This window comes from Amblyomma americanum, chromosome 9, assembly GCF_052857255.1.
Source record: "Amblyomma americanum isolate KBUSLIRL-KWMA chromosome 9, ASM5285725v1, whole genome shotgun sequence".
NCBI lineage: Eukaryota > Metazoa > Arthropoda > Arachnida > Ixodida > Ixodidae > Amblyomma > Amblyomma americanum.
Genome location: NC_135505.1, coordinates 47,690,079 through 47,710,195, shown reverse-complemented (window position 1 = coordinate 47,710,195; position 20,117 = coordinate 47,690,079). Strand labels below are relative to the sequence as shown.

Below are 20,117 nucleotides of genomic sequence, written 5' to 3'. Positions count from 1 at the left end.
AATTACCCCGTCATTTTCCAGCTGCGGCCACCGTATGCCCCCAAACTTCTTAATCTCATCCTCCCCCCTAATACTCTGCCGCCTTCTGCCACACTTTCCTTCTCTTGGGATCCACTCCGTTACTCTTAAGGTCCATCAGGTGTCTTGCCGGCACATTACCTGCCCTGCTCAAGCCCATTTCTTCCTATTGATTTCCACTAGAACGTCAATAACCCGCGTTTGGTCCAGCGCAAACTCTGCCCGCTTCCGGTCTCTTAATGTTACGCCTATCATTTTTCTTTCCATAGCTCGCTGCGTTGTCCCTAAGTGAAGTTGAACCCTTTTCGCTAGCCTCCACGTTAATGCCTTATAGGTGGGTACCGGTAACTTAAGACTTTTCACTATTCTAAACAATAGGCTGTTTGAGTTAGAAGAGTGGCTTTTTCGGCATATCACTGTGAGGGGCATAGTACGGCAGAAAAGAGCTAAGACGTGCTAACTAGCAGGCTGATTAGCTACTATTAATGATTTAACTTTTTAACTATTACTGTTAGGCTCCATTATTATTGAAAGGCATGCAGCCCGCCGTAGTTAATATTCGTATCGTTTCTAAAATTTCTGAATCGCGGTGACTTTTGCCGCTGTCGCCCGGCGTGCTTTTCGAAAGCACATGTATTTTGGCACGATGTAGCCATGTTTTATTAAGCCGCCGCTAGTTCAGAAAACGTATACGCCTATTACTAGAGACCGGCTGCAAGTCTGTAAGTGCAACAAGTTTTCTGGCTGTGAAAATTAAAAGTTAATTATCACAAATTAGCAATCTTACTACTTAAGTCTATCCACCGCCCACGAATTTGCGGTGTCCCCAACACTCGTAATATTATGCCTCAAAAGCCATATATTTAGCCCAAAAAGCCTACTTTTGAAAATTCCGATTTTGAAAAGTCTTCTCTGAAACATCTGGTATAGACGGATAGAAAAACTAATAGACCGGCAATGAATTCATCGTCACTACTGCGAATTAGTGTTCAAGACCAACACCACCCAGAAGCGCGCCATTTCTTTCTGCCGCCCCTCCATACAAGAGCAAAACTTTGTTCTGCACTACTACGCGATAGCGCATATAGCCCGTTCGGTCGAAAAGCCGACGGCGTAGTGCTATTTGGCACCGCGTGTCGGAAATAAGGGGAGGCTGCGTAAAAACAATTGTGTCACAGTAATTTGTGAGTCCAGTTATTGATGACTGATTGGTGTTTGATAGGTGATGACGAGTTAATCAAAACTTCGTAATTAATAATTGATGATTTAAGAAAATGAAAACATGAAAAAAAAAGAGAAATGAGTGTTCAAAGGTACCAAAATGCTCAGAATGAAGCGCCAATGCTTATTTTTGCTACTTAAGAAAATTTAGAGTGCGTAATTGATTCATAATTTCAAGCAATTTAAAAAATGCTAATGCATTCAAAGGTGTCAAACTGCTCAGAATGGAAAGCCGATGTTTTGCTGATGCTGTGTATCAGTGTATATCATAGTTCTAATAACCGAATGGTGTAAAAAACACTAAAGAGTCACATTAGCATAAGATGACACACCAATCGGCGTACACTATCCTGTCAACTCATGAGCACAGCATAGGACTCCTCCAACGTTTCAAACTTCAGACACTCTCCTCGTGTCATGCTGGATTTGAAGACGAGTGTCATGTTCTCGTCCTACACCTAAACGTTCACTGAAAACTGAGTTAGGGTGCCAGTGCCAGGAGTCCACTGTCCAGCATTGAGCGCAGGCGTTTCAAGGGCACTCGTGTTTTAGACTAGGAGATAAACTAGCCACAGATACCAAACTATAGCCGGAAACGTGACGGCAGCTCGCCCAGCTTAATACGCTATCCCAACCGCCTTGCTAAATATGTTCAGGGTAGCTGAGCTACGTTGTAAATGAGTCGTTGAGTGGTCTTACTTGCAAAAGAAGCCTAATTAACTGAACTCTCACGGAAGACAGTGGGGACTGCCGCCGCTCTTCTCTGTGCTTTCTTCTAATAATAGAACGCGGATCATAAGAAAAGCGCTGGAGAAGCTACAATTTAATTATAGAGCCTACAAAAAAGCAGCATATCTAGCATTCAACAAAAGCCGGCATTTTATAAACAACAACTACCAAAAAAGGCTCAACAGTTCAGAAGCAATCCAAAGATAGAAGTAGCAGTCACTGACTAGAGCCGCATAAACGAAAGTCCGATTGGTGCAGCAGTTTTTAGAATAGCAAAAATTTATCCAAATAAAAGAGAAACTAATAGAAAATCTTAATTCTTTTTCAAACTTGGTATTTTCCAGCAGCCATCATGCGTGAAAAGTTTCGCACTTTAATTCCGCATGCATAAAGTTTAGTTTCAAAAGGCTGTCGGAACCGAAACTATTTGAGGAATAAAATGTGTTTTATGAGTCTGAACTAACTTATAAACTAAAAATATCATTCTTTAAAGATGTCATGATCTCACACAAAAGCACAATTTAGGGAGAGCGATTTTGAAGAAATGGGGATCAAGCAACAACCTCTTTCTTTTTTTTTTTGTCCTGCGCTGAATGCTTTCTATGAGGTAGCTATGTGAAACAGTGAGCATAAAAACAGTGATTCGATGCACACTCTTTTTCCTTTCCCACGCTGACATCCCTTTTTGGTCATTCTTGTCTGTACAACGTGTTTCGGGATTGCTGCTGATTTTCGAGCAATCGAAACCAGCCTAGACGACTGTCTGTTGTCTCCCGGCGCATGCACCAGTCGTTCCTTCCTTCTTGCTTCTCCCCCTCCCCGCCCACTTCATCCCTCTGGTAGCATATTATTTAGAGACATTAAACAATCTTTTATTGCCTGCTGAGGCCATAAACACGTGGCAGAGCTCCTGGTACAAAGCTTACATTGTAATGCAGTCCACTAAAACAACGACCCTTTCTCGAGACAGTTTCATAAACGTAGTTCCAGCGATTCTAATGTTGTCCGTTAAGCCTAGCTAACTTAGCTTTGAAGCACCACTGCTAGCGCCATCGTCTTTTCAAAACATCATGTTAAGGTCGCAATGCTGTGACCTAATTATGCAATCGGCGATTGGTATGGTGCGCAAAGTAGTTGAGGCAGTAGTTGCACAGTCTTAAGTCGTGGCCCAGTCCGTAGCATGATCATGCCAGATTCCAGAGGCCGGTACTTAGATTTCACCGCCTTTTCATATTGGTATTCGCTTCTTCATTTGAAGACTGGAAAAGCCTAGGGAGTCTCATGGCTCGCCACACTTTCAGTATTCTTGCTACCGCTTTCAGGTTCTGGCTAGATTACTGCACAGCCAACCCGAGTTCCGCTTCTTCATCACAGTTGTTTGCTACCCGAAGGCGAAGTCGAGCGGCATTGTCGGTAGCAGGGAGGGGAAACATCTCCCTGAAGACGATTCGTAGCCCTCTGGGAAGAGAGTAACGGAGGAGAGGTGATGCTCGAAACCTGCGTTGTGTCTTCCCCACCCCGAGTGCGATGCCTCCAAGAGCACAAGAAGATATCATCGCAACGTTCCGGTACTGGAGGAGAAATGGGCACTGCAAACAAAATGTGACTCCCCGCTGTGGCTCAGTGCTTAGGGCGCTCGGCTACCGATTAGGAGTACCCGGGTGCAAACCCGACCGCGGAGACCGCGTTTTGATGGAGGCGAAACGCTAAGGCACCCGTGTGCTGTGCGATGTCAGTGCACCTTAAAGATCCCCAAGTGGTCGAAATTATTCCGGAGACCTCCACTGCGGCACCTCTTTCTTCCTTTCTTCTCATTGTCCCTTCTTTATCCATTCCCTTACGGCGGGGTTCAGGTGTCCGCCGATATGTGAGACAGATGCTGCGCCATTTCCTTTCCTCAAAAACATATTTTCAATTTTCAACAAATTGTAAACAATGCATGCAAGCCAATTATTAGCTTTCTGTAGCGGTGTGAAAGCAAAGCAGAAGTGAGGTCTAAAAAAAGCGTCATTGCTCTTGTTATTCCGCCCTGTTTATTTTCTCCTGAGCTGCGAGCTCTACCGGGTGAAGAACTAAGTGACTGCCATCGAAAAAAATTCGCTCAACTCGCTTTACCCTCTATGTTTACGCTTATGTGAGAAGAGCTGGCCCTGACATTGTACAACTACGCAGATGTCATTCACAGCTTTTGCGTCGCTCTGAAGTATCCTCCCTCGTCACTAGAAACTCGCACAACACATGAGCCTGCAACAAGAAAAATGCAGCAGGGGACCACATTTCATTCTTGATGGTAGGAATTATATAAACGGCATGGATTTACAAACACATAACTACATAACTACGCAAAAAAAAATTAGCTTGCAAGGTTTGTCTCAAGGTGTGCTGTTTTTTACAAATAAAAACAAAACGTAGGCGGCTTCTTTCACGCTATGTTTAATGTTGAACACTTACGAAAATTTCTTTAAGCATTCAATAGACTGTCGATAGACTTTTGTCTATAAAGTCTAAAGACACTCTGTAGACAAACCTTAGAGAAACGTCTATAGGCAATACAAATCCTATAGACAGTCTATAAACAATCTATAGATTGATGGCAATACAATTCTTGTAGGCTTTTGTCTATGGACTGTCCATAGTCTATGAATAGAAAAAACAAGTATCTATAGCAAGGCATTAGAGTCTATAAGAAGTCTAAAGACTGTCTATAGACCATTTTTGTAAGGAAATGGCTGGTCAAAGAAATTCCGCAGTATAAAAACAAAATTGCACACCACTGAATGGCCTTCTTTGAAAATGAATGTTTGGTCCAATATTCGCATTAGTAACGCGCACACCGTTGTGAGAATGTAGGCGCCTTTTAGTTTGAACCCTTTCGAGTGTGAGCTTAAGCGAGCTGCATCAAGCTTAGTCTCACTGGGTGTCAGTGCGAGGCTGTACGCGAGAGTGATGCCAGTGTAACAGCCAGCTAGCCCGATACAGTGGGAGTGACAGCTGTTGTAAATATTAGTTTGAATGCACGCCAGCCCATGCAAGCACACCAGCAAGTGAGCACGTGTCGCTGCAAGTTCTTGTAGACAGTGAATGAATGGAAGAAAATTTCATATCTTTCATTTATAGCAGAAATTTCGCAAAATCTTCAACCAACTTGATACATTTTCAGCTAAGTGGATTGCTCATTAATTTTTGCTATTTCGTTACAGTGGTCCACGTAATTGAGTGATTGACATCTGAGATCAATGCTTATGCTGTAATTCTTTGAAGTTGTAATAAAACCTTTAATAAACTCGGCCTCGAACTCATATTCTCTAACGTTTATTCGTGACGTGACTTGGGAAGCACTCATTAACTTTTCGCTCCGAATATAGCTTCCTTGAACCTGAGGAGAGTTTTTGTGCGTTTTACTGAAGCCCATTCCTTACATATAAACAAACCGATAAAGTAAGACAAAAAACAACACTATGCTGTAAAGGTATCAAACTCGCGTCCTAATGACGCAGGAGCCTCGAGTTCTGGGTGCTTTTTTTTCCTGATACTGGCCTCATTCTGAACCAATTAACCATATAATTGTAAAATTCAGTACCTAGCTATCACATTGTTGCTGGCATTTCCTGCCTTTATTTGAACAACCTGGCATCAATATGGCATCAGGAAAACGAACACAAATGTGCAGCCTCTGGTATGAACTTTTCCTAAAAACACAGTCCAGAAATATTCTTGAAAAGAGATCAACTACCATAATAAGTACCATAATAATTACCATGATACACTAAAAAATAATTTGGCACAAAGATCCATGGCACTCAAATAAGAATAATGTGAGCACAGTGCGACATGTTTGCTGTACGCCTGTGCAGCGTAAATGTTGCGATGTTTATTGAACTGTGCTCGCCTTTGGTTGCCACCTTCGTAACTAAAGGAGTTAGTTTCCAAATACCTCTGAGAGATTGGAGGCTGTCAGTCAGCAACTCTGCCCGTTCTCGCTTATCATCCCGTTAAGGTGCTTGCTGCCACAAAACTGGATTATGAACGAAAAGCTATTTATTTCTGCAGCGCCGGCCACTGGCTAGAGTGGTCGTTGAAGCATTGGATGCTAGTCCGAAAGGAGAGCCGTGGTGCAGCCCTCCTTGTTACCATGCAACAGTCCACGCTTCAGACATCGGAATGCGTTCGTGTTTGTGTTTGTGTCTGCTAGTGTGCGTTATTTTGCGCTGCTTTTATATATTTCTCCACTCTATTTGATGCAGAGATTCTATATATATATATATATAATGAATGGGCGTGTATCGATGCATATGCACGTATTGAACGCCAGCGCACCGCTCCTCACCCGATAAAGAAAGTCACGAGTCTAGTGCGCCCCCACACGAGAGACGTGTACTAAAGTCGTCCGTGTCAGCGCTCAAGGCCACACGGCTTTGGTATGACGTGCATTATCGATATTTGTAGCGGCGCTCGCATCGCCAGCGGCGCTGAAGATGAAGCTGGGAACGCGACCTGGCTCGCGCAGATCAGAACGCTTTCAGCAACCGGCCTGGCCAGCAACGTCAACAGCCCGCTCCGCCGGCTCACCATCCGCGGCTACCGGGACGTCCAATAAATGTGGTTCACCTTCCACATCTGGTGACACCGGACGACAGCCCCGACGCACGCAACGCCGCTCCCACCGGCTCGGCGCTCCTGCCCGTCCTGTCCCGCCATTTGGCCTTGCCGCTGCACGCCCACTGTTCGCACCCGGTTTTCGGCAGTTTCTTCTCGCCGCTATGTCCGCGCCTACCATCGCACGCGGTGAGCACCTCCAGCCATATCAGCGCTCCTTCCTTCCTCGGCAGCCCGGCCTGCCCGCTTTTAAGAGCGTTAGCTCTTACCCATCACGTTTCAAGATTTCGTGGGGTCTGCTACACTCTTGATCACAGCGCCAAGTGAGGCACCAACTACTCATCACGTTTCGAGATTTCTTGAAGTCTCCCACCACCCTGAGATCAAAGCGCTATCTGTGCCTCCAACAAGAAAACAGCGCATCTCGCATTGAGACTTGTAGCGCCGTCTACATTATCATTGTAGAAAGAACCACTTTCCGTGTGCCAATAATGACGTCACGGTCTGAACTGAACTGAACTTGATCTTTATTTACCAGAAAGGCTGGTGCGTCACCTGGGCTAAAAGCTGTAATCAAGTAGCTTCAGAAGGCCTAGGCAACCCTTACAAGGCAGCGTAGACTAGACCACTAAATAATAACAATACTAATAATAATGATGAAAAAAAGGTTAACATGAAATATTCAGCCTTACAAAAGAATAAGAAACACAAGTTGGTTAGTTGCAAATGTGTACACAAACACTCAATTTTCTTTGTTACAGACTGACACAAATCGCATGAATAATGAGAAGGCATCTTCGTGAGGATTTGGAAGGAAATTGTGCAAGAATAACAAGAAAACACTGTAGCGAAAAACTGCATTACCAATTGGAAAAAAGCTGCAGCAGTTGAACAGGTGTTAAGCATTTGATGTGTTGATACTTGTTTAATATGGACGAAAGATTGTGAAGTAAACACTGGAGCTTGTAATCGGTGCGGAAAAAGGGCACGAGCCGTGTGTCTTTACTGCGTGTGTTTAGGATATTAGTGTGATGCTGCAATAGACCAGGAATTGCTAAAAGTAGCCGAAAGCTGACAGGTGAAAAGTAATGTGAGCGTAAGAGTCTGTATTCATACATGTAGTTTACATGAAGAATATTGTACTGCTGGAAAAAATATAAGGTGGAAGATAATAATCTAGACAAAATATATGACGAATAGCCTTTTTTGTAGCACGGAAATTTTGTTTAGGTTCTCTTTAGTTGTTGTTCGCCACACCAAGCTGCAGTAATTGTGAGGCGAACAAAGCGTAATATATTTGAACTTTTATTTTTACAGGAAGAATAGCGCGTGTACGTGATATTGCTCTAGTTGCAGAGGAAAGCTTCTTACAGATTTTCTCAACGTGTAAATCCCATGTTAAATATGAGGAGAATGTAACGCCAAGAATCTTGTCGTGCTCAACCACTTCAGTATCCTGTCCATCAAATTTAATTGGTTCATCTAAAACAAATACTTTATTTCGAGACCGGAAAAGCATGACCTTGTTTTTTTTTTTAGGATTGATATGATTTTGACCAATGACCAATTTTTTCAAACAAATGATTACATCTGATCACTAAATTATTTGCATCCGTACATTAAAAAATAATATTGTAATCATCAGCATATATAACGAAATTAACTGTCGTGTCGACACAAACTATGTCGTCAATGAATGGATTAAATAAAATAGGTCCTAACACGCTCCCTTGTGGGACGCCATTTAATATCTGTGATGGGGATGACATTTGATTGTTAATACATACGCATTTTGATCTGTTTTCCAAATATGGCTTGAATAGCTGAAGGGGTGTACACGAACGCCATTTATTAGAGTTTTCCAGTCAAAATATCATGATGAAGAGAGTCAAAAGCCTTGCTAAAGTCTTGAAACAACCCAAGGGTAATTTGTCGGTTTTCAACCTTTAGTATAATGTGGTTAGGGGTGCAATTATGTCAGTAAAACGACAGGGGACGAAATGGCGGCATAGTTTTGGTTTCTCGAATCTAAGATGGCGGTCATTAAAATTAAATGTGCCCTCTCATCTCATTCCCACATCTCTCATCTCATTCTCATCTCATTCCCTCGGTCCCACATCCGCTTTCCCTGCGCTTGGACACCTGAGCGGCCGCAGTCGCGCTCTTCAGCACTCTGGCCTTCTGCAAGCCCAGACGCTTTCACGTCATCCGAGCTCTGCCTCCCATGACCCGTGCACTGTGCCTGCTACTTTCGCGCACAACAGTGTCTCCTTCCCGTCTCCGAAAGCCTCCTGCCACCGAGACACTTTCGGCTTTCAACAGTGATTTTTTATGGGTCACCTCCTAGCGCGCCATTTCGCACGTGAGCAGTGTGCCGTTCGCCCGTGCCTACTGGGACACCCATATTCTGATTTCGTCCTACTCCCCGTGGCCCTTCCTCGGCCACCGCCTTTAAGCCTGGCTGAAAAAATATGAGCACGTTGTGCTTCCCGGCTATGTTGTGTTATCTCATCCGAGAGAATAAAAAACCCGTGGTGGTGGTGTCGCCTTTTTCCTTAAAAATAATCTGCCTTTCTCCTTTTTGGCGCCAGTTACCATCAGTAATACAGACATAGAAACACTGCTCATAAAAATGCCCCGGTCATTCACTGTTGGAGTTATTTATCGTCCACCAAATCCACGCCTTTCGTCCTTTCTTAAAAATTTTGAAGGAATTTTTGAAACGCTTACTGCACACTCAAAACGCATAAATATTGTTGGCGATTTCAATATTGGTACAAGTGCTGAATGCCACAAAGACTACGTGAACCTGTTAACATCGTACAATTTCAGAAACATGATTAACACACCCACGCATGTAACTACCTCCTCTTCATCTATCATCATCATTAACAAATATACCGACTAGGATACGCGCTGGGGTTTACAGCGAACCCATCTCCGATCACCTCCCACTTTTTGTTGCTGCTGACACTGACATAAAACCAGAGTGTGAGAGCAAGAAGTACGTATCTAAAATAGATTATGCCCTTCTAAGTGAAAATCCACTGGCCGTCGCCCCAGTGTATATACCATGACGACGTCGATACAGAGTTTAGTGACTTAATATACACGCTTTCGCAAATGGTTACTAACTGCAGCAGAAATATTAGTGTTCGCTCTTATGAAGCGCTACTATGCCCTTGAATGACTGAGCCAATCCTCGGCGTTCTAAAAGAAAAAGATTCATGATACCGCAAATTCACCCCTCCTCCCCCCCCCCCCCCCAACACAAATATAATGTTTACTATATAAACCAATTTAAGACCCTGCGCAACGGGTCCGTATCGATGACGAGGGCACGAAAAAAAGCATATTACACTCGTCTCGTTGAACAGGCTTCTGGCAATTCGCATAAGGTCTGGAAAATAATAAATGAAGTCGCTGACAAAGCCAGTTTGAGCCGTGTTCTCCCGGAGAGAATAGATGGCAGTACTACAGAACGATTTAATTCCTTTTTCACCAATATCGGCCCGTCCTTAGCTGCTCAACTCCATGAATCACAACAACAAAATGTTGCATCCCATCCAGTTCTCAATACTTTTGGAATGTTTGAAATCAAACCCGATGAAGTTACATCCATTATTCTCAGCTTACCAGGCAATAAATCTGCCAGAGTGGACGGAATTTACCCATGCATACTTAATGAAAACACTGATATCTTGGTACACATCTTATGCAAACTTTTTAATTATTCATTAAAATGTGCAAAGTACCCCTCCGCACTAATAATTGCCAAAGTTGTCCCGGTATACAAAGATGGAGACCGATCCAATCCGTCAAGCTACAAACCCATTTCTGTCCTAAGCGTTATTAATATTATTTACGAAAAGATTTTATCCAACAATATTTGCAAATTCTTTGAAAAGTATAACTTACTCTGCCAACAGCAGCATGGATTTCGAGAACATTATTCAACGGCATCTGCTGTCCTAAGCTTGACTCAATTAATTCAGCATTACATGAAAACAAACTGGCCGCCGTTGTATTTGTTGATTTAAAGAAAGCGTTTCATACCGTGAATCACGCTATTATGCTCCACAAATTAAGCAATTATGGATTCCGCGGTGTAGTCTACAACTTACTTTCTAGTTACATCGAAAACCGTCAACAAGCTGTAGTTATGAATAACATTATATCATCACTTCAATATTTACAGACCGGGGTTCCTCAGATTCGTTTTAGGGCCCGTGTTGTTTTCGTTATATTTGAATGATTTGCCGAAGGCCCTAAGTTCATTTTATGTCTGCAGATGACACTGCGATCATGGTTACAGCTGACAACCATGAGGATTTCGAAGCAAAAACAAACGCTGAACTGAAAAAAAATTCAAGCTGGTTTTTTACTACCAGGCTAACGATTAATTCAAGCAAAACCAAATATATAGTATTTAGCTCACGAGCAAAAGTCATTGACTGCAACCAAATTAACATTTTCATTAACGACCGCTCACTTGAACGAACACACTCATTTGAGTATCTTGGTGTGATTCTAGATGAACACCTTCACTGGAAAAATCAGATTAGCGCCGTCGGTTTGGCTTCTGGCTGTTATGCCTTATTACAGGCCCGCGATTGTTATAATACACATACACTGCGTACCCTTTATTTTTCCCTTATTAACAGTCATTTAACATACTGTGTAGAATCATGGAGTTTGACATACAACACTTACCTTGATCCTATCCGGCGATTACAAAAACGGGCTATCCGAATTATAACACAAAGCAAGTATAACGAGCCAAGTAGACCACTTTTCCAGTTAATAAATATCCTTCCTTTTGACCTCTTGCGGACTTTAAAGCTAGCGGTGTGGGTAAACAACATAGTAAAATATAATCAACCTTTCAATGCTTCTCTGTTTCGCTCTCCTTCTCGACTCACAAGAAACCTCACACATGGTATCTTTAATCTGCCACCGAATAATAACATCTACAGCGAAAGATTGCTGCAGTTTTCAGGAGCTAAGGTTTGGAATGCTTTACCCGCAGAAATAAAACAGTCCAATGAAACAAATAAAACATTAATAACATATTTTATGAGCCTTATTTGACCTCTGTGGTAGTTGTTTTCGGGTTGTATTTCTTGTACAGTGTTGTTCTTGATAGATCTTTACTCATTCTGCTGTAAAATGTACATTATTTTGTTTTATTTTCATTGTATGCGGTATTTTGGTCTTTCGCCGTTGATTTAGTGCTTTTCATTTTACACAAGTGCTGTGTCATTGCCATTATGTATTTTGTTTCTGAACCCACACTAGCCTCTGGCTATGGGTTCAGTCATTGTTTTGATAATTTGTATGGCAAGATTATGAATAAATGAAAATAAAAATGAAATGAACCCTTGTCCGCCCCCCCCCCCCCCCCCCCGCCCCCGCCCCTCGCATCATCGACTTCCGCTTCTCCCTGGATATTATGTGCTCAACCAAATTCCCAGGCCCTCTCCGGGACTTGTACGTAGGTCTCTTCTGTTTTATTGTTTCTTTTATCGCGCATCGCGCTGTGGGGGGCATAGAGTTTCTTACTATTAACTAGAAGGAAAGCTGGCGCCCCGCCTATGGTAGTTTGCATGGAGCTTGCTCGAGACCACCTGTACCACCATGGGCGCTCTAAGCATCATGGGGCGGAGAGCTACCGACTGCAGAACTACAACTTTTGGCCAAAAAAGAATGAAAAAAATAAATGTTGTTCGATAATTAAGGATGTCCTGTCATTCAATATCCTGTCTATAAATCGTAACAAACGAGCAGAAAAGCATGTAAATGCAAATTTTGCTCAAAATAAGCAACTACTGATCCGGAGTTCCCGGGTTCGAACCCGACCGCGGCGGCTGCGTTTTTATGGAGGAAAAACGCTAAGGCGCCCGTGTGCTGTGCGATGTCAGTGCACGTTAAAGATCCCCAGGTGGTCGAAATTATTCCGGAGCCCTCCACTACGGCACCTATTCTTCCTTTCTTCTTTCACTCCCCCCTTTATCCCTTCCCTTACGGCGCGGTTCAGGTGTCCAAAGATATGAGACAGATACTGCGCCATTTCCTTTCCCCAAAAACCAATTATTATTATTATTATTAAAATAAGCAATGGCTTGCCCTCCTATTGTGCAAGCATTGCAGACCACAAAATCCAATATTTCGTGTCTAACAGGCGCACTTTTAAAAAGAGATATGTTTATGAAAAAATGTCACTTCAGCATTTTAAATGGTTTTTCCACAGCATTACGGAAAACAAAAACCTTTTATTGGCGTCGCGTGCTGTTCCGTTTTCGCTACCATGGCTTTCGCACACTACTTTTACGCCGAAGGCGTCTCCGCGCGAAGCGCGCCCTGGATACGGAATGGGACATCTCAGTAACGCCACTCTGTTCCTGAGAAAAACCTACTGTCCCGCACCAAATAGCTCATCGCCCCATGATGTGTTGCACGCCCATGGAGGCTCAGGTGCAGCGCCGCCAGCTTTCCCTCTCGTTAATTGTAAGACACTCTATGAGGGGGGGGGGGGGGGGGGGCGCATCTGTAGCGGCGCTGAAGATGAAGCTGGGAACACGTCCTGGCTCGCGCAGATCAGAACGCTTTCAGCAACCGGCCTGACCAGCAACGTCAGCAGCTTGCTCCGCCGGCTCACCAGTGGCGGCTACCGGGACCCCAAATAAATGTGGATCGCCTTCCACACATTATCTATTGCGCAAATAGTGAATATCTTATGGAACTGCTGAAAATATCTTATGTATTTTGTTTCTGAACCCCACACTAGCCTCTTGCTATGGATTCAGTCAGTGTTTTGATCATTTATATGGCAAGAATATCAATAAATGAAAATGAAATGAACCAGGTGCCTAACAGTAGTGGTTATAAAGCTAGTTACTCAAATTTAGGCAACTAACTCAATACTTCACACAATTCATACTTTGTTCTGTTGCCCTCCGCTGCTGTTATCACTATACTTCAAAACACATTCGTGGACACCAAAATCCAATTTTAGCAGTTATTGGTGGAATAACGTGATATACCCAGTGTAGCAAATCCGACAGAGTGCTTTGTTTTAAGTCGCAATCTCGCTTTCACTCACAGTGCGAGTTGGTCAGGGATTTCGGCTACTCCTGCGAGACACTCACGGCCACCACGGACGACGGCTACGTCCTCGAAGTGGACAGGGTGGGCGCGGGAACCCAAGACAACGAAAGCACGTCGACACCTGGTGCCACACGCGGGAAGCCAGTTCTTCTGGTGCCAGGAATACTTGCCGAGTCAGGCACATGGTTCATCAACTTCCCTACGCAGTCCCCAGGTGACAAAATGGTGAAATATAAAAGGAGTCTACCCACGACAAATGCGCAGAGCTCTCAAAATCCATGAAATAAAGCGTAATGGTTCACTAGCACAAAATGCGCTGATTAATGCCCGATTCATATGCCAAGTCCAGCGTGCCTCTTTGTGGTTTGCTTCGTGCATTTTGAGAATCGAAAGTACCTTTCTTCAAGCGTGCCCATGCCTGTTGTTCGAATGTCGACCGCGAGTGGACGTAGCATGAATAATTCTCGAGTATTTTCTCAGAGAAAGTAGGTTTTGTATGTTCTCTCATTTGTATGCCAACAATAAGTTAGCATCAGATGACAAAAACACTTTTTTTTCTAAGCGGCTGTCTTTCATGTGGTCAGTGCCACACATACGACATAGTTTTCATATGCCTTCACAAGACAGTGGGACGCTTATCTCCCACTTTTTCCTCGAGAACCCATAACACTAGAGCGCTCAAATTACGTATATTTAATAAGATAGCAGTAAGCATGACTATGCAACCATTAGTAGGCGGCGTGCATTATTGGCAACCCTTTTATCCACAAAGTAATAAATTGACTATACTGCTTCACGGTGGTCTCGAAACTAGAAACGTGTACAGTATACAACTCAATCATAACTCCACTGGTCATCACTACAAATTAAAAAAAAAATCATTCCCCTATGCACCTTAGCTATATATATATATATATATATATATATATATATATATATATATATATATATATATATATATATATATATATATATATATATATATATATATATATATATATATATATATATATATATATATATATATATATAATCACCAAAAATTGAAGAAACATAACAGGATTTCATTCACGACGTTTCGGCTGGAGGACCAGCCTTTTTCCTCCAGCCGAAACGTCGTGAATTAAATCCTGTTATGTTTCTTCAATTTCTGGTGATTTTATATTATATTGACCAAATCAGCTGCCAGAAATCACTTCTGGTATATATATACAGGACGTTCTACGTCCACAGCTATGGACGAGGGTGGCACTGGTGAACACTCTCAAGGTTCGCTTACACGCTAAACATAAATACCCACGAAAGCAGCAATTTGGACAGCCGTCGCCGTAGCTCAGTTACAGTTAGTTTACAGGAAACTAACACGACACCGTCACTCAGGGGATATACGTGCTACGATAGCGGACGCACGGCAACCTTGGTCAGCAAAAAGTTGGTAGCCATAGCCCATGACCCAATTCCCAACACCAAAATTGAACACTTAGTGACGGAAATTATTCCCAAAAAGAAGCGTAAGGAAAAGAGTGTCTTTCTAGTAAACCTCTATAGCCCGCCTCGCCAGCGGGACGCGCATTTTGATATACTCTTTCTAGGGGCCAGCAAACTTGCGAAAAGCAACTCGTTGCTCATTGTAGGCGACTTCAACGCTCGCGGACAGCAATGGGGATACCCCACTAATAATCGCAAAGGTATAGAGGTCGAGGACGCGGCGGAAGCGATCCAATGTACCCTCTTAACAGACCAACTTCATCCCACGCGCCTTGGCACTTCGATCTGCCCGGATACGTGTCCGGACTTGACGTTTGTCAGGGGAGTGAAGCACGCAACGTGGGAGAATCTGCTGGAGAATCTAGGCAGTGACCACTATATCCTGAAGACCACGATAGCAGCCACCAACATCAAGCGCAAGCTCGGCACGGCCAAGATCACCAACTGGCCGGCTTTCCGCAAGGCTTGCGCGGACCTGGAAGGGGGGATTACTTCCATAGATGATTGGTGTCAACAACTTAAAGACATCCAGAAGCGGTACACTCAGGAAGTGGATCGCACCGAGCAAACACCTGAGGTGGACCCTCGGCTCATCAGGCTGTGGGAGGCACGTCGAGGACTCACCAAGCGCTGGAAGAAGCAGCGCTTTAACAGGAAGCTCAAGCTCAAGATCGCAGAAGTCACCAAGATAGCGGAGGAGTACGCGACCCAACTGGCCAGGCAGAGCTGGCAGCAGTTCAGTAGCTCGCTGGACGGCACCCTCAGCACGGCCAAAACGTGGCGTATACTCAAGACCCTCCTCGACCCTACCCAAACCAGGGCCGAAAGCGGGAAAGCTATCCGCAGACTCGTCCACACCTTCGAGGGTACGGAAGAGGAACTGCTAGATAAGGCCAAAGAGAAATGCTACGGCACGACCTTGCCTGCGGCATACGCGAAACCATACCTGGGGAAACCGAACACCCACTTAGACAGGCCGATCACCAGGGAAGAAGTGTTCGCTACCATAAAGGCATGCACGCGCAACACTGCGGCGGGAGCAGACAAGATCCAGAACGCACTCATACGCAACCTCTGCGACGAGGCGGTCGACCAACTGACCACCTTCCTCAACGGGCACTGGGCCGCAGGAACGGTTCCTGAAGAGTGGAAGCATGCAGAGGTCGTAATGATCCCCAAACCGGGTAAGAAACTCCAGATCGAAAATCTCCGACCTATCTCACTCACCTCCTGCCTAGGCAAGCTCTACGAGCGAGTCGTTACTCGGAGGCTCCAAAGCTAGATGGAAGACGAAGACCTGTACCCCCACAGTATGTTCGGCTTCCGAGCCTACCTCTCCACCCAGGACATCCTCTTACAACTCAAAGAGGAAGTCCTCACCAACGTCCCGAGCGTAGGCGAGAACGTGGTTATGGCCCTCGACATCAAAGGAGCCTTTGACAACGTTAGCCACACGGCTGTAATGGAAGGACTCGACAACCTCCACTGCGGCGAGAACATTCACAGCTACGTGAAGGCCTTTCTCTCCAACCGCACTGCAACGGTTGGGCTCGGATACCTTCGTAGCGCTAAATTTTCGACCCCAAACAAAGGCACACCTCAAGGGTCTTTCATCTCGCCACTACTTTTCAACGTGGCCATGATCGGCCTCGCAAGACCACTCGAGAAGATCGAAGGCATACAGCACGCAATATACGCTGACGACGTCACGGTCTGGGTTACCACTGGGTCGCTCGGCCAGAAAGAAGAACGACTGCAAGCAGCGGCTACCTGCGTGGAAGAATAAGTCAGTGCACGAGGCCTCACCTGCTCCACCGAAAAATCAGAACTCCTGCGAGTCCACAAAGGGAAACACAAGGAAGGGTGCCTCAATGTCTCCCTCGAAGGACAGCCAATTCCCGAACGAGACAAGATACGAGTCTTGGGAATGTGGCTGCAGAGCAACCAGCGATGCGGCCATACGCTTGGCCTTCTCAAGCAATCGACCACTCAGGTCGCCAGAATGATCACGTGCGTGTCGCAGAAGCGGAGCGGCATGCGAGAGGGGGATACCCTGCGCCTGGTTCAGAGCCTGGTGGTTAGTCGCGTGGGTTACGCCCTCCCGTACTTCAACCTCAACAAAGGAGAAGTGGATAGTGCAGACACCATACTCCGCAATGCTTACAAGACAGCCCTGCATCTACCAATGAACACCTCCAACGAAAAACTATTGGCTCTTGGAATTCACAACACCTTCGAAGAGATCAAAGAAGCCCAACTGGTCACGCAGTTAGCTAGGCTCCAGCAGACTCCTACGGGGCGCTCGCTCCTTAGCCGACTGGGGCTAGGCGGAACTGCGGAATTCGAGAATCGTACTGCGAGCATACCGGACGCAATCCGCCAGACGCTAAAGGTTCGCTCCCTTCCCCGGAACATGGACCCCAACTTGCATGCGGCCCGTAGGGCAGCCCGGGCGAGGTATGTACAACAAAATCTAGCTACAAAATCCACAACGGTATACACGGACGCGGCTCCGTATACAAGAAGCTCACATAACAGCACAGTGGCGGTAGTTATTGATTCGAACTTAAAGGAATTAGCTAGCGCCTCAGTGAGGGATTGCATGGTAACCGAAGGGGAGGAGCTGGCCGTAGCTCTAGCGGAGGTAGCCGGTTATCGAAGCAACATGTCCCTTACCATCCTTACAGATTCGAGAGAAGCGTGCCGTAACTACATGAACGGCCGCATAGGTCGCGCCGCGCTCCGGCTCCTCCAGAGCGCGACCCCACCAAAAGTCATACATAGCATTTACTGGGTGCCAGGACACACCGACATAGCGGGGAACGAACGCGCCGACGAGGCAGCTCGAGGGTATACGAGCCGAGCTTCCTCCCAATTGGACGATCTACCCGACCGAGTCAGTCCTACGTACTCAGACATTCTCAACTACTATAAGGGGGTACGGATCCGCTATCCGCCGCCTCATCCTGATCTAAATCAACTAGAGGCAGTGTATTGGCAAAGATTACAGACAGGAACATTCCCAAACCTGCATATCCTTAGCAAGATTTACCCGACGCAATATCGGGACACTTGCCCGTGGTGTGGCAGCAAACCATCGTTGTACCACATCACGTGGGAATGCAGTAAAAACGACAGCTTTCGCAAAGACCCGAGTGCGGAACAGTGGGAGAGCCGGCTCTCCAGCGGCGATCTGGGTTGCCAACAAGGTCTGATCCAGCACGCCCAACGAGCAGCGAAGCTCAGCGGAGCCCTGGAATAGGGGCACCGACCCTGTGAGAAGAAGGAAGATGGACCTCTTCTTTCTCGTCTGCTACTAGCACCTTTCTAGAGCATTAAATGTCTTTCCTACCTACCTACCTATCAGTTCGTAAGAGCACCGGACGCGATATTCGGAGGTCGTGGGTTCGGATCCCACCGGCGGCATGGTTCTTTTTTCTGCTGCTTGATAAGTAATTTTCTTTAAAAACTAATCGATTGGCACTAGATATTAAAAAAATAGAAACATTCCCCTATGCACCTCGGTTTCAATGACTGTTGGCTTCCTTAATATGTTTGTCAAACGAGCCCTTCACTTCATTTGCCTTGTCTGCTAATAGCTTAACGAGGGTCTCGGTTCTGGCAGTATTGATGCCATAGGTAGCATAAGAGGGCTCTCGCACAGTTTCCGCCCTCGTCGTTCGATAACGTTCTACGTCACACTTGCGGTATTACAGGACGTGCTACGTCCACCGTTATGGACGAGGGTCGCGCTGGTGAACACTCTCAAGGTTCGCTTACACGCTAAACATAAATACCCACGAAAGCAGCAGATTGGACAGCCGTCGCCGTAGCTCAGTTGGTAAGAGCACCGGACGCGATATTCGGAGGTCGTGGGTTCGGATCCCACCGGCGGCATGGTTGTTTTTTCTGCTGCTTTTATAAGTAATTTTATTTAATTATTAATCTAAGTAATAATATTCCACTGATAAGCACAACACATTAAATAAAAAAACATAACGTTCCCATATGCACCTTGGTTTCGGTGACTTAGCTCCCTTCATACATTTGTCAAACGGGCCCCTCATTTACTTTACCTTGTCTGCTAATATATATATATATATATATATATATATATATATATATATATATATATATATATATATATATATATATATATATATATATATATATATATATATATATATAAGGTAAGGTAAATTAGGGGCTTGTATGACAAATACGTGAACGAAGCCAACTGTCACCGAAACCGAGGTGCATAGAGGATTTTTTTTTAATTCATAGTGCGAATAATACTTTGAATAATCTGTCACATAAAAAAAATACAAAGCAGAACAAAAAAAACAATGCTGTCGGTGGGATCCGAACCCATGACCTCCGAATATCGCGTCCGGTGCTCTACCAACTGAACTACGGCGACAGCTATCTAATCTGCTGCTGTCGTGGGTATTTATGTTTATTGCATGTAAGCGAACCTTGAGAGTGTTCTCCAGCGCCACCCTCGTCCATAGCGGTGGACGTAGCACGTCCTGTAATACAGCGAGTGTGACGTAGAACGTCATCTAAAGGCGAGGGCGGAAACTGAGCGAGAGCCCTCTTATGCTACCTATGGCATCAAGACTGCCAGAGCCGAGACCCTCGTTAAGCTATTAGCAGACAAGGTAAGAGAAATAAGGGGCTCGATTGACAAATACGTGAAGGAAACCAACAGTCACCGAAACCAAGGTGCATAGGAGATTTTTTTAATTATTTTATATAACTTTTTATATTTTTATAGTTCATTAAATCAAAGATTAATCGAAGTATTATTCTCCAACTAATCCGCACTATAAATTTAAAAAAAATTCTTTATGTACGACCCTGGCCGGAAGAAGAACTCTCACAGCCACGACGAATGTCGTGTTACTTGAAGCGTACAGGTAACATAGTCTGTGCGGCAATACAGCGGCACTGCCTGC

General features: G+C 44.8%; 1 protein-coding gene across 2 annotated transcripts in view; it reads left to right on the top strand.

The window, feature by feature from the left end:
- Positions 1-20,117, top strand: part of LOC144103823 (lipase lipl-1-like) — a 120,574-nt gene that overhangs the window by 38,973 nt on the left and 61,484 nt on the right. Inside the window, exons 1-2 of one of the 2 annotated variants that reach the window (XM_077636525.1) lie at positions 6,497-6,753; positions 13,669-13,885. Coding sequence is in view for 1 of the 2 variants with exons in the window: in XM_077636524.1 (XP_077492650.1) it covers positions 13,669-13,885 (217 nt within the window). In the remaining variant the exon portion in view is untranslated. Of the gene's footprint in view, positions 1-6,496; positions 6,754-13,668; positions 13,886-20,117 lie in introns of those variants that run through there. The other variant, XM_077636524.1, reaches the window with a different exon arrangement.